General features: G+C 46.9%; 1 protein-coding gene across 1 annotated transcript in view; it reads right to left on the bottom strand.

The window, feature by feature from the left end:
* Positions 1 to 17,005, bottom strand: part of Nid1 (nidogen 1) — a 77,893-nt gene extending 60,888 nt beyond the window's left edge. Inside the window, exon 1 of the mRNA XM_085699239.2 lies at positions 16,693 to 17,005. Within this exon, the coding sequence (XP_085555365.2) occupies positions 16,693 to 16,917 (225 nt within the window). The 5' untranslated portion in view covers positions 16,918 to 17,005. The remainder of the gene's footprint in view (positions 1 to 16,692) is intronic.
* Between the last annotated feature and the right edge of the window lie 2,499 nt (positions 17,006 to 19,504).

The raw sequence follows: 19,504 nt of genomic DNA, 5'->3' as shown, positions 1-19,504 counted from the left end.
GCTTAGGTTTTTTTGGCCGGGTTTGGTGTTCCATAAGTCCTTGCTCAATGAAGGCAAGGACCATCTCAGCCCCAGAGAAACTGCTTCATGACAACAGTTACTAACAGGATTAGGCTAAAGTTTAGAAACCAGGGTGAGTGGTTTCATTAGATAAGCCAATGCTAAAGATGGGTCAGGAGTTGGGCCTGGACTATTAGCTCTGATTATGTTTTGTTTTTCAGCTTCAATGGGTATAATAGACCCACAAAAGCATTGAAATACAATGTATATATAGTATGCAATGACCAGCACCATCAAACTTCCTAACAAAGGGACAGACATGGGACCACACAGGGACACAGAGAATGAACAGGGGTGGGGGGTGGGGTGGGCGAGAAACAAACCTAAACATATGTGGTCAACTAAGGTCTCACAAGCCTGCCAAGAACACACCATGGAGACAGGGCATTCTCTTCAATGAGCAGAGCTGGGAGAATTGGATAGGTCCATATATAAGAATGAAAACGGACCCTTATTTTATGGCACCCATAAAAATTAACTGGAAATAGATTAAAGACTTAAAAATGTAAGCCAGAAACCATAAAACTCCCCTAAAGAAAACAAAAAGAAAAGTTCTTTGACGTTAGTCTCTTGCAATAAACTTTGGGGCCATGACACCCAACTCACAAGCCGCACAAGCAAAAACAAACAAGTGGTCTGCACCCCTGCCCTGCACTCCATCCCTCCCAGGCCGCCCTCCCAGCTGCCCAGGCCCGGGGTTAGGCATGTATGCCACTTGCCTTGGGCTAATGAGCAGAAGGTTGTGGCAAAAGCAATACCTAGTGACTAAAGTCAATCAAAAGACACCCCGTCCTGTGGCACCGCGGCACTGCTCTGGAGTCTAGAAAAAAAGCAATATTTATGAAAACATTGTGCAGATGACACCAATGTTGTGTTCACCATATCTGTGTTGTTTTCAAAAGTTACATGGGGGTCTGGGGAAATAGCTCAGTGGGTAGAATAGTTTACCCAGCATGCTCCAAGCCCAGGATTTAAACTCCAGCACTACCAAAACCGGTGTGGGGATATATACCTGTAATCCCAGCACTTGGGAGGTAAAAAGAGGAGAAGCAGAAGTTCAAAGCCAGCTTCAGCTACATAGAGAGTTCTAGACTAACAGAAGCTACCTGAGACCCTGTCTTAACCCAAAATAGGGCTAAGAGATGGCCTCGGGTGAAGTGCTTGCCATACAAGCACTCCTACAGGGAAGGAGATGGAAAAATCTGGAAGCTCTCTGTGCGGCTAGCCTACAAGAAATCTATCTCAAACAAGCTGGGAGGTGAGGTCTCATACTTGAAGTTGTCCTGACTTCATGTTGCATGGCAGGCATGTGTCCACATTCATTCATAGAAACATGCATGTGTGCATATACACACAGACATAAAGATCTTTAAAAAGCAAACAACAAAACATCAAATACCCTACTTTGAGCATGTTTCTGAGAAAGGCCATCTGAATTACAGAATAATAACTAATAATGTTATATTATTATTGAAACAATCACTTAGTTACAGCCAAGTAACTGAATGCATGAAAGCCTGGCCTCTGGGCCTCATGTGTCTGTACTATGTCTGAAGGTAAGGAGAGCAAGTCAATATCCTTCTTCTTTCCTCTTGCAGTTCTCTGGATTTCCGCAACAGCAGACCCTCTCGGGACAGGGCCCTGTGCCCAGAGGATACCTATGATGATAAGGCTGTGCTCTAGAGCAGGAGTGAGCATCTATCTGGAAGGAGCCAGACTGACCCCTTCATAAGGACTTGGACCGCATCACAGAACCAGAGAATACCGTGAGCACAAAGACCACACCTATACCAGGACTCTTAAAAATTACAAAACTCTGGCTGGAGAGATGGCTCAGTGGTTAAGAGCACTGGCTGCTCTTCCAGAGGTTCTGAGTTCAATTCCCAACAACCACATGGTGGCTCACAACCATCTGTAATGAGATCTGGCGCCCTCTTCTGGCGTACGGGCATACATGGAGGCAGAATGTTGTATACATAAGAAATAAATAAATAAATCTTTTTAAAAAAATTACAAAACTCCTGCTTCCGACTCTAATTCTTCCTCTGTTGAAATCTAAAGCTGACACCAGCACCTAGAAGGTGGACCGAGGGTCACCGCACCCCTTTATCTGTCCCTCCTCTCAGTGTGGCCACAGTGAGTAAACCCCCCTTTCTCTACCTTTTAGCATTGTTAATCTCTTTCATTCGGGTGGATGAGTGGCTCATCTTTTTGGGATTGCTGCAACCCAGACTCTTGGCCTAGAAATCCCAGTGATATCTTAACTCAAACTAACAAAATAGTGTCTAAATAAGATACTTGATGACGTTGTATGATGGAGGAAAAACTAATTCACTGAAAATCATCATTTCCAAGTGTGTCGATGAATGCAGATATTGCCCTGATATTGCTATTTTGTAGGATTTAACGCACTCACCAAACTTCTCAGCTTCTCATCAGCCGCCTTGGGGTAACCCCTGTCAGTTATATCACACACACACACACACACACACACGGATAACAGCTGGAACCACTTAGGTCTAATGGTTGCAACTCAACTGCAGAGGAGGTGGTCAGAACCACTTGGAAGGGAAGAGCGCTCCCTGTTATAAAAGCATTTCTTGTCTCTTTTCCAACATCAGGTGAGCACACCGGCATCAAGAATCACTGAGAGCTGTCTATGTGCCAATGGTCAATGCACAGAAATCGGCGTCAGACTCCACAGACATGCACAGAGGAGAGACATGCACAGAGGAGAAGGACACAGACATGCATCTTTCTCGGCTTAAATGTAACTAGTGGCAGCCCCCAGGGCAGCCTAGAACCCTGGGGGCCAGGCCTTCTTCAGCATGGTGTGGTTAGAACACTTGAGGTAGACACAAATAAGAAACAGAGGGCTGGAGTAACACAAATAGTCGCACAGGGCAGACAATGAAACTTGAAGAAAGCAAAACTCCCTGGGTGGGAGGCTGTGGGAATTTATGCTAAGATAATTTAGGGTAAATAATGAGAAGGGAACAAACATGTCTAGAGCGTGTGCTGAGTGTGAGGTCCTTTCCTATGGCTGTGCACATTTGTAAAAGTTTAACGTAATGGGCCTCCCACTACAATTCTGCTACTCACACATATGTAATGGAGAACTGGCAAGCCCCTAACTTACATGTTCACACAGCCACTGGGTGAAGCAACCGCTCACATCTGCAGGAGGCATACATACCCAGACGACTTTCTGTTTTTCTGTAGCTGCTTAGTTTGGGGACCCCCCCCCCAAGGATAAATAAAGGTGGACATTGCTTGGGGGCGGGAGGGGGAGGAGTTTCCATGTTTTCAGATAGAAAAAGCTGGAAAATGGGAAGGGCCTATGAAAAGAAAAAAGTTGGAAAAACAAGTTCAGGAAATAACTGAATTTATTTACAAGAGAGGTGGAAATTGATTTCAGAGGTAAATCTGGGCACTCAAACCCTTCTGCTCAAAAGCACTGACTCTTCCTCACTTGGCCCACTCAGTAATTCAAAGCAGAATGAAAGCCACCATCCTCGTCTTCACTTTATGTCTGTCTCCTTTACTTTGGCTCTGATTCCTGCTTGACTCTGCTACATAACCCATATCATTTCCTTTCAAGGCTCAAAGCACAGAGACAGGTCCTATCCTAAACCTGCAGTACCCCCCCTCCACACCCTCCCAGATGAGGACAGTTAACCACGAGGGTGAGGCTGCAACCTGGAGCAAAGTGAATATCTTTGTTGCTGAGGGACATTTTGTCCCCTCAAACAGTAAGTTCTTCTTCAGGACTACCTTCAAGTATCCAGACAGGAGACAACCATCAAGGAGACTATGCCTACTTCTTGCCCGAATTCCTTCTGTATTGAAGCCCAACTTGGGGTCACCATTCCCTTTACCTGCTCCTCTTCTAAAACCCCACTTTATTTATTAAAACAGGTGGCCAAGTCCCACCAATTGCGACTGCCAATGCCCTGGCTTTTACCCTGAAAACTCCAGTTACCACTCCTTCCAGTCTGAAGCAGTCTTTGCTCTGAAGATTCATTAAACCTTCTGAGGTGAGTGGAGCATCCTCTTCACTCTCGGCTTGAGAGAAACATGAAATCAGCTCCTCACTTGACTGAGACCAGACACTATAAAAGCAGAACACTCCAGATTGCAAGTGTTTTCCATTAATCCATGAGCCAGAGAAAAATGGCTCTGACTTAAATTAGAAATAGAAACAAAGGGATTACCAAATAAAGAGAGGGACAGCCCCGGGTTACAGTCACCATTTGGTTTTGTTTTCTTTTGTTTTTGTTTCAACCTAACCCAGTTCATGTCTAATGATGTTGGATCACTTGCTCATCTCTTCTGTGAGAATCCCTACTAAGGGATGGGCTCTGTAAACCCAACACTAGGGAGGATGCGGCAGGAGGGGTGCTGTGAGGTCAAGACCAGCATAGGCTACATAGTGAGTGTCACCCAACCCGGGCCACAGAATGAAAACCAAAAGTCCAAGAGTCAAGGTCTTTACATTTTAGCTGTCAAAGAAAAGATGACTAGATACTAGAGGAATGGCCCAGGGATTAAGGGCACTGCCTACTCTTCCAAAGGACCTGAGTTTGGTACCCAGAACCCACATAGTGACTCACAACCATCCTAAGTATAGTTTCAGGGGTAGGGGGAGCTGATGCTTGCTCACCTCCACAGGCACCAGGCAGTCATGTGGTACACACACAGACATGAAGACAAAATGCTCATACACATAAGGTAAAACAAATTAATCTGAGAGAGAGAGAGAGAGAGAGAGAGAGAGAGAGAGGGAGAGAGAGAGGTTACCTCGCTCCTTTTACCTCTAGAAGACCAGGAAAGAAAGCCCTGTTCGAGCCCTCATCTCTAGGGAGCGTTGCATGTTTCCTTAGCTCTTGGGTGCAGACACCAGGAGCCTGTTCCTATAAGAGGTCCTTAATTCTAGCTTCAGCATCGAGGGGTCAAGCATTCCACCCTTGATGCTTTCTACTTCGAGCCTTCCCAGGAGCCTCACTCCCAACAGAAAACACAGCTGGTGAAAAAGCCTCTTCGTTTTTATCACTGTTTATGCAGGTCACCAAAGGCTACTTCCAGCATCTACGTAACGTACTTTGAGCACATCACCCCCGAAGCCCCGCCATCCTCTTGCCTCTCACCCACCTTCTTTATTCCATAGACAGTTTTGCTTCTCCTGCTCTAATGCCTGCCATCTCATCACCTGGGAGGTGAAGCAGGAGAATTAGGACTTCAAGGTTATCCCTCACTACATACTGAGTTCAAGGACAGCCAGGGGTACATGAGACCCTGTCTCAAAAGTTCCAAATAGGGCTGGAGAGATGGCTCAGTGGTTAAGAGCATTGCCTGCTCTTCCAAAGGTCCTGAGTTCAATTCCCAGCAACCACATGGTGACTCACAACCATCTGTAATGAGGTCTAGTGCCCTCTTCTGGCCTGCAGACATACACACAGAAAGAATATTGTATACATAATAAATAAATAAATATATATAAAAAACCAAATAAATTAATTAATACGGTGGTAAGGATGTCCTAGCTAGGTAATAAGCACCATAACCAAAGCAACTTGGGAAAGTGTCTTAGTTAGGGTTTCTTCTATTGCTGTGAAGGGATACCGTGACCACAGCAACTCTTACAAAAGAAAACATTTAACTGGGGTGGCAGCTTAGTCTCAGAGGTTCAGTTCATTATCATCATAGCCGGGAGCAGGGCAGCATTCAGACAGACATGATGCTGGAGAAGTAGCTGAGATTCCTCTATCTTTCAGGCAACAGAAAGTCTACTGAGACACTGCATGGTATCCTGAGCATAGAAAACCTCAAACCCCGCCTCCACGGTGGCACACTTCCTCCAACAAGGCCATCGTCCCTCCAATAAAGTCATACCTTTCCTAATAGTGCCACTCCCTATGAGATTGTGGGGGCCAGTTACATTCAAACTACCATAGGAGGAAGAGTTTATTTGGCTTACAGGTAGAGGCCACAGTTCAGACCACAGTCAGGCCTTGAGGGAAATCAGGGCACGAGCTCACAGCCGAAACCCGGAGGCAGGAACTAAAGCAGAAACCATGGGAAAATAGCAGTTACTGGCTTCCTCCCCATGGCTTGCTCAGTTTACTTTCTTATACAACCTGTCTTGGAGTGTCACTGCCCACACTGGCCATTTCATATCAATCATTAATCAAGAGAATGCCTCACAGACAGGCCCATAGGCCAGTCTGATGGAGACAATTCCTCATTTGAGGTTCCCTCTCCCTAGGTAACTCTTAGTTTGTGTCAAAATTAACTAGCAAACTATCCATACAAAAGAATAAATTTCAGATACATACTACAGCATGGATGAATCCTGTAAACACTGTTCTACACCGTAAAGTCACCAGCAGAAGAGCAGACAATCCATTTTTCTGAAATGTCCAGAAAGGGGCATCCATAGAGAAAATAGACAGGAATATGGGGAAGAAAACAGGAAGTGATTTCTAGACACAGGGTTTGCCTTGGGGCTGATAAAACATTCTAGAACTAGATATCCCTAGCGGCTGCACGACTCTCTGAAGAGACTAAATAAAAGTCACTGAATGTGCATTTTTATTTTCGTTTTGTTTTGGGGACAGAGTCTCCCCATATGGTCCAGGATATTCTCAAGTTCCTCCTGCCTCAGCCTCCTGCGTGCTAGGATCACAGCAGTATGCCACCATACCTTCCTTGGCACACACTTTGTTTACTGGAGAGTGGGGCACCCATGTCCCAAGCCTGTGGAGCTCAAAGGACAGTTTTCAGGCGTCAGTTTTCTCCCCCACCCCATCATGTGGCTCCAAGAATCAAACTCAGACTGTCAATCTTGAGGGCAAGAGTCCCACAGGCTGAGTCATCCCACTGGCCCAGATCACATTAAAGGTAGATTTTTGACAGGTGTAATCCTAGCACTAAGGAGGTAAACACAGGAGTTCAAGGTCAGCCTCAGGTATATAGTAAGCTAGATACCAGATTGGGCTATCTGATACTCTGACTCAAAAATGGGGAAGCAATATAGATTTTTCCACACATGAATTCTATCAATAAAGCTGTAATAAAAAACAAAAACAAAACAGAAACCAGCCATGGTGGCTCAAGCACTTGGGATCCTAAGGCATGAGTATTGCCATAAATTTGAGGATGGTCAAGACTGCATAGCAGATTCCAGGAGAGTCTAGCCTATAGCATGAGACCATATCTGAAAATAACAAAGCAAAAAACATTAAGAGTTGTAATAGATATATAAAACACAGGAAGGGAGATGTACGAAGGGCTCAGAAGAGGGCTCAGTGGGTAAAATGCCTGCTGTGCAAACAACAGGGCCCGAGTTCAGACCCCCAGCACCCACATCAAAAGCTGGGCATGGCAGCTCTTGCCTCTAACTTGGTGTCTCTTTAGGAGGGGGGTCACTCCTCTGACAGCAGGAGGATGTCTGTAGATTGCTGGCCATCAGCTTAGTCAAAACTTCATTTTACATTGCATTAAAAGTTCTTAAGAATGGACCTTTCTATGTATTACTGGTTTCAAAATTATATTATTTTATTTTATTGTGCAGTGGCACTTGAACCCGGTGTTTCATGCATGCTGGGTAAGCACTCAGTCACCGAACTATCTCCTCGGTCCCCTCCAAATTAATTCTAAAACAAAATTACATGTGTCTTCTAAAGGGTTAAAAAAGTTTAACCTGAATATTTTCAAAATAGAAACCGGTAGCCATTTCCAGGAAATGCCAGACTGGAATAGCAAGTTAGACTTTAGGACAAAGAAATAGTGGGATGCAGGCCTAGAACATTCTACAGGACAAAAGGCCGTGGGTCTTTAAGCAGCGTGCAAACAAAGGGAGAGACACAGAAAATGTCATGTGAGGTGGTTTTGAGTCCCTGGCTTAATGAAGTTTTAGCTGAAGGGCAGCTTTGGGGATACTCGAGAATTTTAAAGTTGCTTGCGCATAACTTGGTGGTAGGGAATTACTGATTTGGTTAAGAGTGGACATAGTATAATGGTCATATAAGAGAGTGTTCTGGGGTTGTATTTTAGGACTTTGAAGCTGACTATCAAAACCTGATTTCTCAAGCTGAGTACGGCAGCTCACTCATGGAACCCCAGTATTTGGAAGGCTGAGGGAGGAGGATCACCTCTTAAAAACCAAAGCCAAAAAAATAAAAACCTAAGAATAAAATAAATCTTTTAAAAGCTAATTGGCAACAAGAATAAGAGGAGGGTCACTGGGTAGATGGCCCAGTGAATGGAGAATTTGCCACGCAAGCCTGAAAACCTGCATTCAGATCCCCAGAACCCATGAAAAGTCAAGTATGGTAGCAGCATGTCTGTAACCCCCATGCCAAAGTGGGAAGCAGAGACAGAACCCCAAAAGCTCAAGGCCAGCTAGCCTGGTGTACACAGTGGTGCACAATAAAGAGACCCTGCCTCACACAATGTGGCGGGTGAGAACCCACACCCTCCTCCTCCTCTGACCAGCGTATGTGCCATGGGGCACGCAAAAATGAAAGATAAGGGAGCAAACCATGATCTTTTCCAACAGTGATCACTGCTGTTTCTGATGTGCAGTGAGAAGGGACCCACCAGGCTCTACTGTGCAGCTCCTATAGACCGCTCCTCAAGCAGTTTCTGGGAGGATGGTTCATCATTTCCCACCCACCAGCTCCTCTCCTCTCTCTCTCTCTCTCTCTCTCTCTCTCTCTCTCTCTCTCTCTCTCCCTCTACTCCCCACCCTCCTCCCCGGTCTCTCTCCCTACAACTATGTAGACCAAGCTGGCCTCAAACCCAAGAGATCTGCCTGCCTCTCCCTGCCTCTGCCTCCCAAGTGCTGAGATTAAAGGTGTGCACAATCACAGTCAAATTAACCGGCTTTTAATAGAGGTCTCGCTCTACCACCACCTCCCCTTGCACCCGACTGGCTCCCACTTCCAACACAGCCACCCTCAGGAGCAGGTTATTTGCTGTTGACATGCCATAAAGATCATAAAGATCATGTCATGAAGATTCAGGATCCTTCGGTGCAATGAGACAAGCCTGGAGATCATCCACCCTGCCTGGGAATGAACAGTGGAAAATGTTAGCAAGCATCAGTGTTACTGCCGTGGTGTGGTGTCCATCAGTTACAGTGCTGCTCGCCTCTTTATGTGTTTGAAACAGAACAAAGAAAGAAAGAAAGAAAGAAAGAAAGAAAGAAAGAAAGAAAGAAAGAAAGAAAGAAAGAAAGAAAGAAAAAGAAAATGTAGAAAGAGTCAAGGAAGGAAAATAAATCCACCTGAGGGCAGTTAAGTCGCCATCTGGGGCCTGAGAACCAAGTGCTTTGAGTAGTGGTGCAGCTGTGAGCCCCAACACACATAGCCTAGAAGTCTACAAAACAAGAGCTAATGAGACAGCTCATTAGGAGGGAAGGAGGAGGGAGGGAGGGAAGGAGGAAGGTGGCGCTAAAGACTGCATGGCGGGATAAACAACATCCAACTAAGATCTGAAAAAGACAAACTCAGCTTCTACTCAACTCAGCGGATGCACCCTTGGCCGTGTGTTTCCTGCTTTGCAACTCTGGACCACCCAGCTCCTGCCTGAGCCTCCTCCCAGGGCTGCTGGGAATATCAAATGCACAAGGTACCAACAAGCCTTCTTCTTCCAGCCTTGCTCAACGTTTGACCTCACCTCACTACATTCCCTCATCTTGACCCTGGCAACAGGTCTCTAGCCCTGGAATTCACCTCCCTCCTCTCCACCCTCTGACGATCCTCTTCTTAGAGAGGAGGCAGAATAGTTTTTAGAAAATTTTGTACAGCACCACTTTTTAGGGGAGTTTTCAAACAAACTGCCCCCCCTCCCCAGAACACAGACATCCAACAAATAGCTCCACAATTCTTAGCACACTGTGGTTCTTATTTTCTTCCAGTCCTGCCACACCTGTTCTAACTTTTTTCCTTTGGAGTTTTTTTGTTTTGCTTTTGAGGGACGGGGGCTTTTTGGAGGTGGTTGTTATTTATTTGGTTTTTGGTTTATTTATTTTTTTTTTGAGATGAGATCTCACGTAGCCCAGAGGCTGGCTTTATAACTTGCAGCAATCCTCCTGCCTCCACCTCCTGACTGCTGGGAATATAGGCGATATGCACTGCTTTTTTGTTCTATTTTAATGAAATCCTAGACACTTGAGTATCCCACCTGCCAGTATTTTGATCACTTAACCTGTGAGGTCCTGCGTTTGATCCTGAACACAGCAAGAAGGAAAAAGAAAACAAGAGTTTGTCTGGAGAGGTCTTTGTGTGGGCCATATTGTTTTAATCAGGCTCCAACCAGGACTAAATTCTCTGAAGTCTCTCTGAAATGTTACAGGTTCTCTCTGCTTCTTTGAATCCTATGCTACACTATTTGTTGAAGAAAATGATGCCAGAGGCTGGGGAGACGGCTCAGCCAGTGCAGGGCTTGCATTGTAGTTGTGAGAACCTGAATGCAGACCCTTACCACCTACCGAAAAGCCTGTGCCAATAACAGCATCTCTGAGAGACAGGGACAGGAGGGTTCGGAGAGCGCCCCAGCCAGCCAGTCTGGTCACCTAGTAAGCTCCAGGTTCAACAGCAGATGGAGGAGAAATCTGACATTGACCGCTGTACTGGGCAAGGAACAGGGTCACAGGAGACCAGGCAGCCACAGGGAAACCTAATGTAACTTTAATCACTCCAAACAACGGACCACCACACAGACCACGAGGCAGGAAACTTCTGCAGGTCCCCACCACACACCAACACACATGAACCACACACAGGCAGGCATAAGCATACATGCAGACCTGACAAAGTCACACTGAACACACTGGGCTACAGACAGACATACAGGTTGGTGAAGACACATGGCCCTGACCTCAAAGCCATATTTATACAAAGCCAACATAAAAGTTGCACTCGATCAGGAATGGTTATATTACAGTTTACATCACTATTCACTTTGCGGTTTTCAGACATCCAGGGTAAGCTATTTTTATTGCCTCACACCAGTTCCCATATCATTAGCCATTCTGAACCATGCTAGGTATCCATATCAAAGTCATGTTATCTAAACAAGAACTGGCATGTACAGTCATCTGTTCCCTACACTTTGGTGCGCGTGCGCACACACGCACACACACACACACACACACACACACACACACACTACATCACTAACTTACTTGGAAATGTCGTGTGGCTCCCCTTTGTTTTATAGACTAAGGTGAAAAAATAAGTGTCCCGGAAGTCATCTGTATATTGGTTGACTCCACAGCACTATGTCCACCTGTACGGACACTTACACACATACCTGAGTGTTGGGAAATGGCTGTCATATGACAGAAAAACCCTGTCCCCATGGGGCTGAGACTAACAGGGAAGACAGGCCATAAGCAAAGAAACAAGTTGGCTGACAGAGCAGGTTTAAGAGACACTGTTATATAGTTATCTCCTCCCAAATGAAATGCTCCAATCCAGAGGAAGCAGAGGCTCCTCGAAACTTACAAGACTCACAAGACCTCCCTACCCACCCCAGCTTATATAAACACTAAACAGTTCTGTGAAGCAGCCTAGAAGTTGTGCAAGGGGCTCCAGGGATGCAGCTTCTGCACGTCATCGCCCATGCAGAGGAGGGCATTTTAATGACTGTTTTGAGTCACCCATGCTTCTGCAAGCAAACCCTAAAATCGGTTGGGTCACTAAGCCTAACGTGGGTGGGATCATTTCTTTGGTATATTGTAGGTGCTACGTCTGGAGAGCAGACATTTGCTCACATCTCCCAGCATGCCTCCAGAAATGGGCAAAGAGTGAGTTCCAGGAGAGAGACCCTGTCAATAATAATAATAATAATAATAATAATAATAATAATAATAATAATAAATCTGTAGAATGAATAAATAATAGATCTTAACACTGAACTACTGCATGTACATGTATGTACACACACACACACACACATACACACACACACATACACTCGGGGCTGGGAATACATGCTCAAGTGTAGAATGCTTGCTTAGCATGCATGAGGCCCTAGGTTCAAACCATAGCACTACATAAAGTAGTGCGCAAACCTATAATACTAGCACTCAGAGGTAGGAGGATCAAGAATTCAGGGTCATCCTTGGCAGACACATTGGGAGTTCAAGGCCAGTTTGGGCTGCGTGGAACCCTGGTTCAAAATAAGTAAATGCAATTAACCATTGGATTGCTAAAACTATTAGCAATAACAAGTCTTTATTTTTGGATTTTAAAGTCAAGTCTTACTCTTCAATCCAGGCTGTCTTTGGACTCACTGTGCGCCCAAGTGGATATGATGCCTCCTGGAGGGCCGGGATTACAGGCTTGCACTTCTATGCCTCATTTAATTAAAAAAAAAAAAAAGTATCAGAATAATGATTTGGCTTCAATTATAAGTTGGTTACTATAATCAGCCAATTGCATTTCAGCCCTTACTGGAATTAATACTCTTTTGGATTCTGAGATTCAACCACAGTCACTGCTCAACCACTGGGAAACGTGGGGAAAAAGAGAAGCAAGTGCTTCTTCATCTAGCAGATTCATCTGGGAATCACGGTCCCAGGCTAGCACTGAGTGATCAGGGCTTAGGATAGATTCAGCTGCCCTCCTCTCTCCCTGGGCCAGAATCCCGGTGTTTGGAGCAACCTGAACAGTTTCAGACAATAGTCCATTAACGCCTTGGGTAGTAGCGAGGCTGTCCATGAACATGTGTGTTCATGCCTGAGTGCACACTGGGATAATAGCATACAACAAAAAATTTTCTATGTGTACATGTATACACATGTCTTTATGTGGACTTGTGTGTGCACAGACAGATGCATGTGAAAGCCAGGGGTCTATGTCAGGTTGACTTGTTTAGTCAGTCCTTCCCCCCCACTTTATTTTCTGAGACAGTGTCTATCATTGAACCTAGGGTTTGCTGATTAGGCTAGAAATGCAAGACCCAGGAATCCTGCCTTTGCCTCGGCGTGCTGAGGTCACAGGCATGCTGCTGTGCCCACCTGGAACAACTCCCTTTACAAACCAGGCAGGCCTCAAACTCACTGAGATCGGCCTGCCTCTGCCTCCCAAGTGCTGGGATTAAAGGCGTGCACTGCCTACCTAGATTATTATATTTAATCACAACTGATTTACTTAGCCATCTTTATGAATCATAGACAATTCAACAATCACTAAAATCGTGTTCTAGAAATTACTTCAGTGCTCTACACACCCGGTGAGGGTGGCCAGTTAACATGATAATGAGCATGCAAACGGAGACAACATTCCGATCCAGGGCAGGAAATGTTTTCATTGCTCTGAACAACAGTTTTGAAAAACTCTCATCAGCAAGGCTCTGAAATTTCAATGGCTTGGTGCTCTGGGTGGGGCTTAAATCCTGGAAGTGATCCAGAACAGCTGGATTTACTGGTCAGACTCTATTGACGACCATTCAGGGCATTCCTATGGGGAAATCACACATCACAAAGCAGGATCCTGCAGAGGCCCACAGGAGGGCACTAGTATCCAACATGGCTACTGCCTCTTCTGAAAGAAATTCTCAGCCATGCTTTCCTTGTCCTTAAACTCAACGTCCGGATAGTCATATGACCAGCCCTTGGGAATTTTGGTTTCAGGAGCCCTTTAAACCCTTAACAGTTTTTGAAGATTCCCAAAGTACTGTAATGAACATTTTATTATGAGAGAGTAAACCCAAGAGCAAGATAAATACTTACATTTTAATAATGAATTTGTTACATAGTAATAGAAACAACATTATTTTAATTCACATGGTCATATTTCCCAAACAAAAATATGTGGGGAGTGATGACATTTTGTTTCACATTTTGCAAATCAACCTGATACCCAGCTAAATGGAAGGCAGCTGCTTCTATATTTGACCTGTGGGGACAGATAAGTGTGTACCATGCAGCCCCTAGCAAACTCCCCCATACATTCCTGGGCAACTAAATTAATAAAAGCTAGCTGGGTGGTGGTGGGACATGTTTTTAATTCCAGCACTTGGGAGGCAGAGGCAAGCAGCTCTCTGTGAGTTCAAGGCCAACTACTCTGTGAGTTCGAGGTCTACAGAGCGAGTTCCAGGACTGGCTCTAAAAACAAAACAAAAGTCTTCGAAAAACAAAACAAAACAAAAAAATAAATAAAAAGATAAAACAAAACAAAAAAATGAAGCAGTTGGGTTTGGCAGGGTGGCTCAATGGATATCAGTGGATAAAGGTTCTTCTCTTACAGCCTGAAGTCTTGAGTTGCCTAAATTCCATCCCTGCAGCCCACAGCAACAGAATAAAACCCATTCCCAAGGGCTGCTCTCTAACCTCTGCACACACACCATGGCACACATGCCCCACACATCTAATAAAAAAAAACAAATAGTAAAATAAGTAACTGAAGAGTTGAGTCAGCAGTTAAGAGCATTTAACCCAGGTTCTAACTCAGCACCCAGATGGGATCCTAGTCCTAGGGGATCCGTTGCCCTCTTCTGGCCTCTTCTGGCACTGCACACACGTGGTGCACAGACATACATGCAGGCAAACGCTCACATATACAAAATACAAATAAAGGGGAAAAGAACACAAATAACACCTTAGTAGTATTTAAAATAATTATTGACCTTCTGAATTCCTTGTGCTCGGGAGCCCTGGGACCACATTCAGGAAACTACTTCCTCAGGGCATCATTAATGATAGCTGTCATTTTCCAGAACTCCAAACTCAGCTTAATTTTGTTTGCTTATTCAGACAAATGTTTTTGTAGCCCAGGATAGCTTCAAATTCAAACTCCTGATCCTCCTACTTGTACCTCCTGAGTGCTGAGATTACAAGCCTTTGCTGCCACCCCGAGCTCATTTACGTCTTTATTTTACTCTTTTCCCTAGTAAACCAGTGTCTCCAGACTCCTACTTCCTGTCCCTGACGGTTGGTTTTGGACTCCTTTGTGGCTTCCAGCGTCAGAGTTAAATCAGGCCAAAGCCTCTTGACCCTAGCTCTGCCTGGTCTGGTGCTCTGCTTGTTTGGGGAGGTTTTAAAATCAAGGGGGGGGGCGTCAACCTTGAGGAGTCTGTTTTCTCCTTTTACTATATATGTCCTAAAGATGGAGATATGAATTTAGGTTGTCAGGTTTGACAAACAAAATGCCTTTATCCACCAAGTCACCTCACAGGCTAGGCTATTTCCTGGCATTTAAAGACAGAATTTAAAACCCCGTAGTCCAGACTGGCCTGACTCCAGATCCTCCTAGCTCACAAGGGTGGGATTTCAGGCCAGTACCACCATGGCCTCGGCCTAGCTTCTTCATTCCCCATGCGGAATCTGGCAGATAGCTATTGATACGCCTCAGAGGGCCTCTGAGATCCACCCTAACCTACCGCTGGTGCTACCACTACACTTAGTACTTAATGTGGTTTAAAAGGGAAACAAAATGGGCTGGATATGATGCAGTTGGTAGAGTGTTTGTCTTTCATGCCGAGGCCCTGGATTTGATCCCTGGCTCCCCCATTTTTTTCTGGGCGGGGGGCCGCTGGGAAGGAGGGAGAAGCCTGAATACTACATAAAAATTTATATGTTTTTTAAATAATTTAATGTGTTTCAACAAGTTGGTTTCATTGGTAAGGTGGGGGATTTCATTTATCGTGTTTTTTTGAAAGCATGCTAAAGTCCCAGCTTCCCACGGAGACCAGGGCAATCAGCCAGCCAAGGGTGAGAGTTCTTTGTGGGTGTGACTAAGGACCCATTCTTTCTAGGCAAAGCAGACAAGCTGCACGTGGGTGTTGCCCCACGCTATCTGTCCAGGCCAGGCTGGGGAGCAGAGCCACTCCCACGCAGGACAGGCTCCAGCCACCCTTTGTAGAGTCCCCCCACTTGTGGAATGCACACTAGCTTTATATCAAATCCACATGGTGTGCCGGAGCAGCACGAAGGGGCATGACCAGGCAGACAGCGAGCCCAGGCCCTGCCGGAACTGGGGAGGTTCGAGTGATCTAAAAGGTCATGCTGGTCCCCCTCCTCGTCTGGGGCCCCTGGGTGACAACCTCAGCCACAGGAAATTGTATCACCGGGGCGCCCTGAGTTCCTAGCCCTGACCTCTGGACTCTGAAACTAGCCCAACTAAGAAAGCAGAATTTCTGCCAAGACGTAGCCAGAACCCACGCACACAGATGTAGGGGCTGTAGCTGAACTCTGGGGCGGGGCGGGGCAGCACGATTCCCCAGTCCTTTCCAGTCTCTCAGCGCGCGCAGGCTACGACCCAATTCTGGTCATTGCGCAGCGGGGTACCGGGACCTGTCCCAGAAAGAAGGTTCGGGACAAAGGCGAGAGGCACACTGAACAGAGAAGGAAAACTCCACCCGAGGTCCCCAGGTCCAGCAAGGGCGCACGCGGAGATGAATGAATATAGGAAGCCGATGCCACCCTAGACCTCGCGTGCTCCTTGGGTGACAGCGACCGTCAATGGGGATCCTCTAGGCGCACAGATCCAGTAAAGGGCCCCGCGCCCGGGCAGCTTAGCTCTCGGGTCCCCGCGGGTGACGCCCAGGTCCCAAGTCTGTCTCTCTGGACTGGCGCCCCCAGCGTACCCTGGTATCGCTCCCCTCCCGGCCCTAACTCACATAGACCGACGTGATGTCCGAACGATCATAGAAGCTCAGCTCTCCGATCAGTTCCAGAGCGGGGGACACCACGTCGTCCCCAGCCTCCAGCTCTAGGTCCCCCTGCCCAGGGCCGAAGGGGAAGAGCTCTTGACGGCTCAGGCAGCCTCCCGGCCCCGCCAGCAATAACTGCAGCAGCAGCGCCCACGTCCACGCCGTCCGGCTCCAGCCGCTCGCGTCCAGCATGTTTCCCAACTGTAGTCCCGCAACCCCGGCGGCTCCAGCTCAAGCAGAGGAGGCGGAGATGTAACCCGACGCCCCTCGGCAGCCCCTCCTCACCTCCCGCCTCCCGGCGTCCACACCCCGGGAAATAAGGGAGGGGAGCCGAGGGGCTATCGCGAGGACCCGCCCGCCCTCCCCGTCCACCAATAGCTGTGAGTGGGAGGAAGAGGGGCTATACTGAGGTCCCCCAGCGCAGCAGACCGCCCTGGCGCAGCAGTGGGCGTTGGTTCCCTGCATTCCCAACCCAATCCGACGGTGGGCTCCCATCCAGAAAAAAAAGGGCCTCTGCAACACCATTCTGCAGTCAGGCTAATTCCTGGAGAGCGGACAACCAGGAAACAAATACTTGGAACCAGGGATAGGGCTCACCCAAGTGGGGAGACTGGGCGGGTGCTGGAATTTAGCAAAAGGCCCAACAAATGTGTGTGCCTTTGCGCATCCAATCATTCATTGAGCATTTTTTGAGTTCCTGATTCCTGGTTCCTTAAGTTATGGGATTCCGCAGGAAACAGGAACCCACACCTGCCAAACAAAGTCACTAGTGTGGGACACAATTCAAAGTCAGATTTGCTGGGACCCCAAACAGTAAAACACATTGGCCAGAGAAAGCTTCGGGTGGCATGCTGGGAATCAAACCGGGTCTTCTGGAGGTAATTTCATCAGGGTGGTCCTGGGAGGTGGACGGTGGGAGCAGGCTGGGTTCCAGGGACCTGATCATCTCCCTGCAGAGAATTTGGGGGGGGGGTGATTCAAATAAAGCTGAATAACAACAAATTTGGGAATCTGAGCTCCCCTAAGACTCAAAAAACGGAGGACAGTTCTTGACAAAGAGGCATAAATCATCTGTTGATCACTAATTTGACACGAGGTTAAATGAAAATGGGGGGGGAGAGGCCACTAGAACAACCTTAGAACAACCTTAGAGGGAACTGGGGGTGACTGGTGACGTGGTTGAGAGGGGAATTAACCTAATAGACATTACAGTGAAAGAAAGAATGAGCCTAGAAGAAATGAAGTTGAATTCTACCTGAAGACTGAAAACCCAGGGCTTGTCTTTGAGAGCAAGGAAGAGGATGCGCGGGGGGTAGGGGATATCCGACCCTTGCCTCAGAAGGGACAACAGGATGGCCCTGTTTCCTCCCCACAGATGAAAGTAAAGGCCTGGAACCTCCATTAGTTCTCTCAGTAAATAGAAACATACGTGTGACGTGACTGGTGGTGAGCTTTGAACCAGCGAAGTCATGCAGAAAAAGGCAAACGGAATATGGCTCCTGAGCACAAAGTTATTGCTCTAGTGTGTGCCTTGGTGGGGAGGTGCTCTTTCATTTAAACTATTGGGTGGTCAACAGTAAGACACCAACGTTAGGAATATTTCCTAACGCGAGCTCCCTGACGATGCAAAAATTCCCAATCAAGCCAAATCAAAACAGGCCAAATTAAGAAATATCCAGGTTTAATGGGAGATCTGCGCTCTTGGGTGGCCCCGAGGGGGAAACCGGGAAGCGGAGAAGTGTGACCCCGGGAGGAAGAAAGGGAGACCACGTGCTCTTCTTTTGGGGGGGGGATCACTTAAATACCCTGGGGAGGGGAACTGACCCCCACCCCCATGCGAGGGGCAGGGCCCTACACTCCCAACTTAACCAAGTTTACTAGACGCCCCGTATTCTGTGGGCAATATTTCCTTTTGGGTTCACAAAAACAAGACCTTCTGCTGGTGTGCTAAACACCTTACCCAACTGACCTACCTCTCCAGTTCTGCTTACACACACACACACACACACAAACACACACATACACACACTTCCTCCCCAGCATGGGGGTGAACCCGCAGGGCTTCACACATGCTAAGTAGGCTAGGCAAACAGTCTGGCCAGATCCTTACTTTATTTTGAGACAGAGTCTTGTTACATAGTCCAGGCTGGCCTTAGTTCGTGGCTACTAACCTCAGACTCCTGAGCACTGGAATTACAAGTAGCATCCACCACACCCAGCCGGCTATTAGTTTATTTGCAGTGTGGGGATGCAAACCTAGGGCTTTATACATGTCAAACCCCTTTTCCTGTGTTGTTTACACTGCACTTAAAACATTAACGCCTACATTAATTTGTATCCGCACTGCTATATTTTTATCCCACCCGCTAAAGAGGGATAGTGTTGTCTGATTGGCAGCATGTTGTCAGATTTATTGTGCACCTCTCTGATCCCTTCCATACGCCCAGATGTACTTTCGAGCTCCCTACCATGTATGCATAGCCTAGCCGATGTCTGGGATCCTGTGCCTTAGCGTGGCCTGCTTCAGTCACAGCACTTCATACAGAGAGGCCTGGGTTCACCTGAGTACCCACGAACCCCTACATCACTGAGAGCCAGTGGAGGCCAAGAAACTGAGCTCACCAGCCTTTGCACGTTTTCCCTTCGGCCCCCATCTCAGGCGTCACACACACACACACACACACACACACACACACACACACACACACACGTTAGGGCTGTCCTGAAGCTGTACTCAGTGCCTGGAATGCGCTTATCCCTCTCACAGAGTCTCTCCCTT

The sequence above is a fragment of the Myodes glareolus genome, chromosome 14 (genome assembly GCF_982192425.1).
Source record: "Myodes glareolus chromosome 14, mMyoGla1.1, whole genome shotgun sequence".
Taxonomy (NCBI): Eukaryota; Metazoa; Chordata; class Mammalia; order Rodentia; family Cricetidae; genus Myodes; species Myodes glareolus.
Note: the sequence above shows the minus strand (reverse complement) of the source record. Positions and strands in the feature narration are given on the sequence as shown.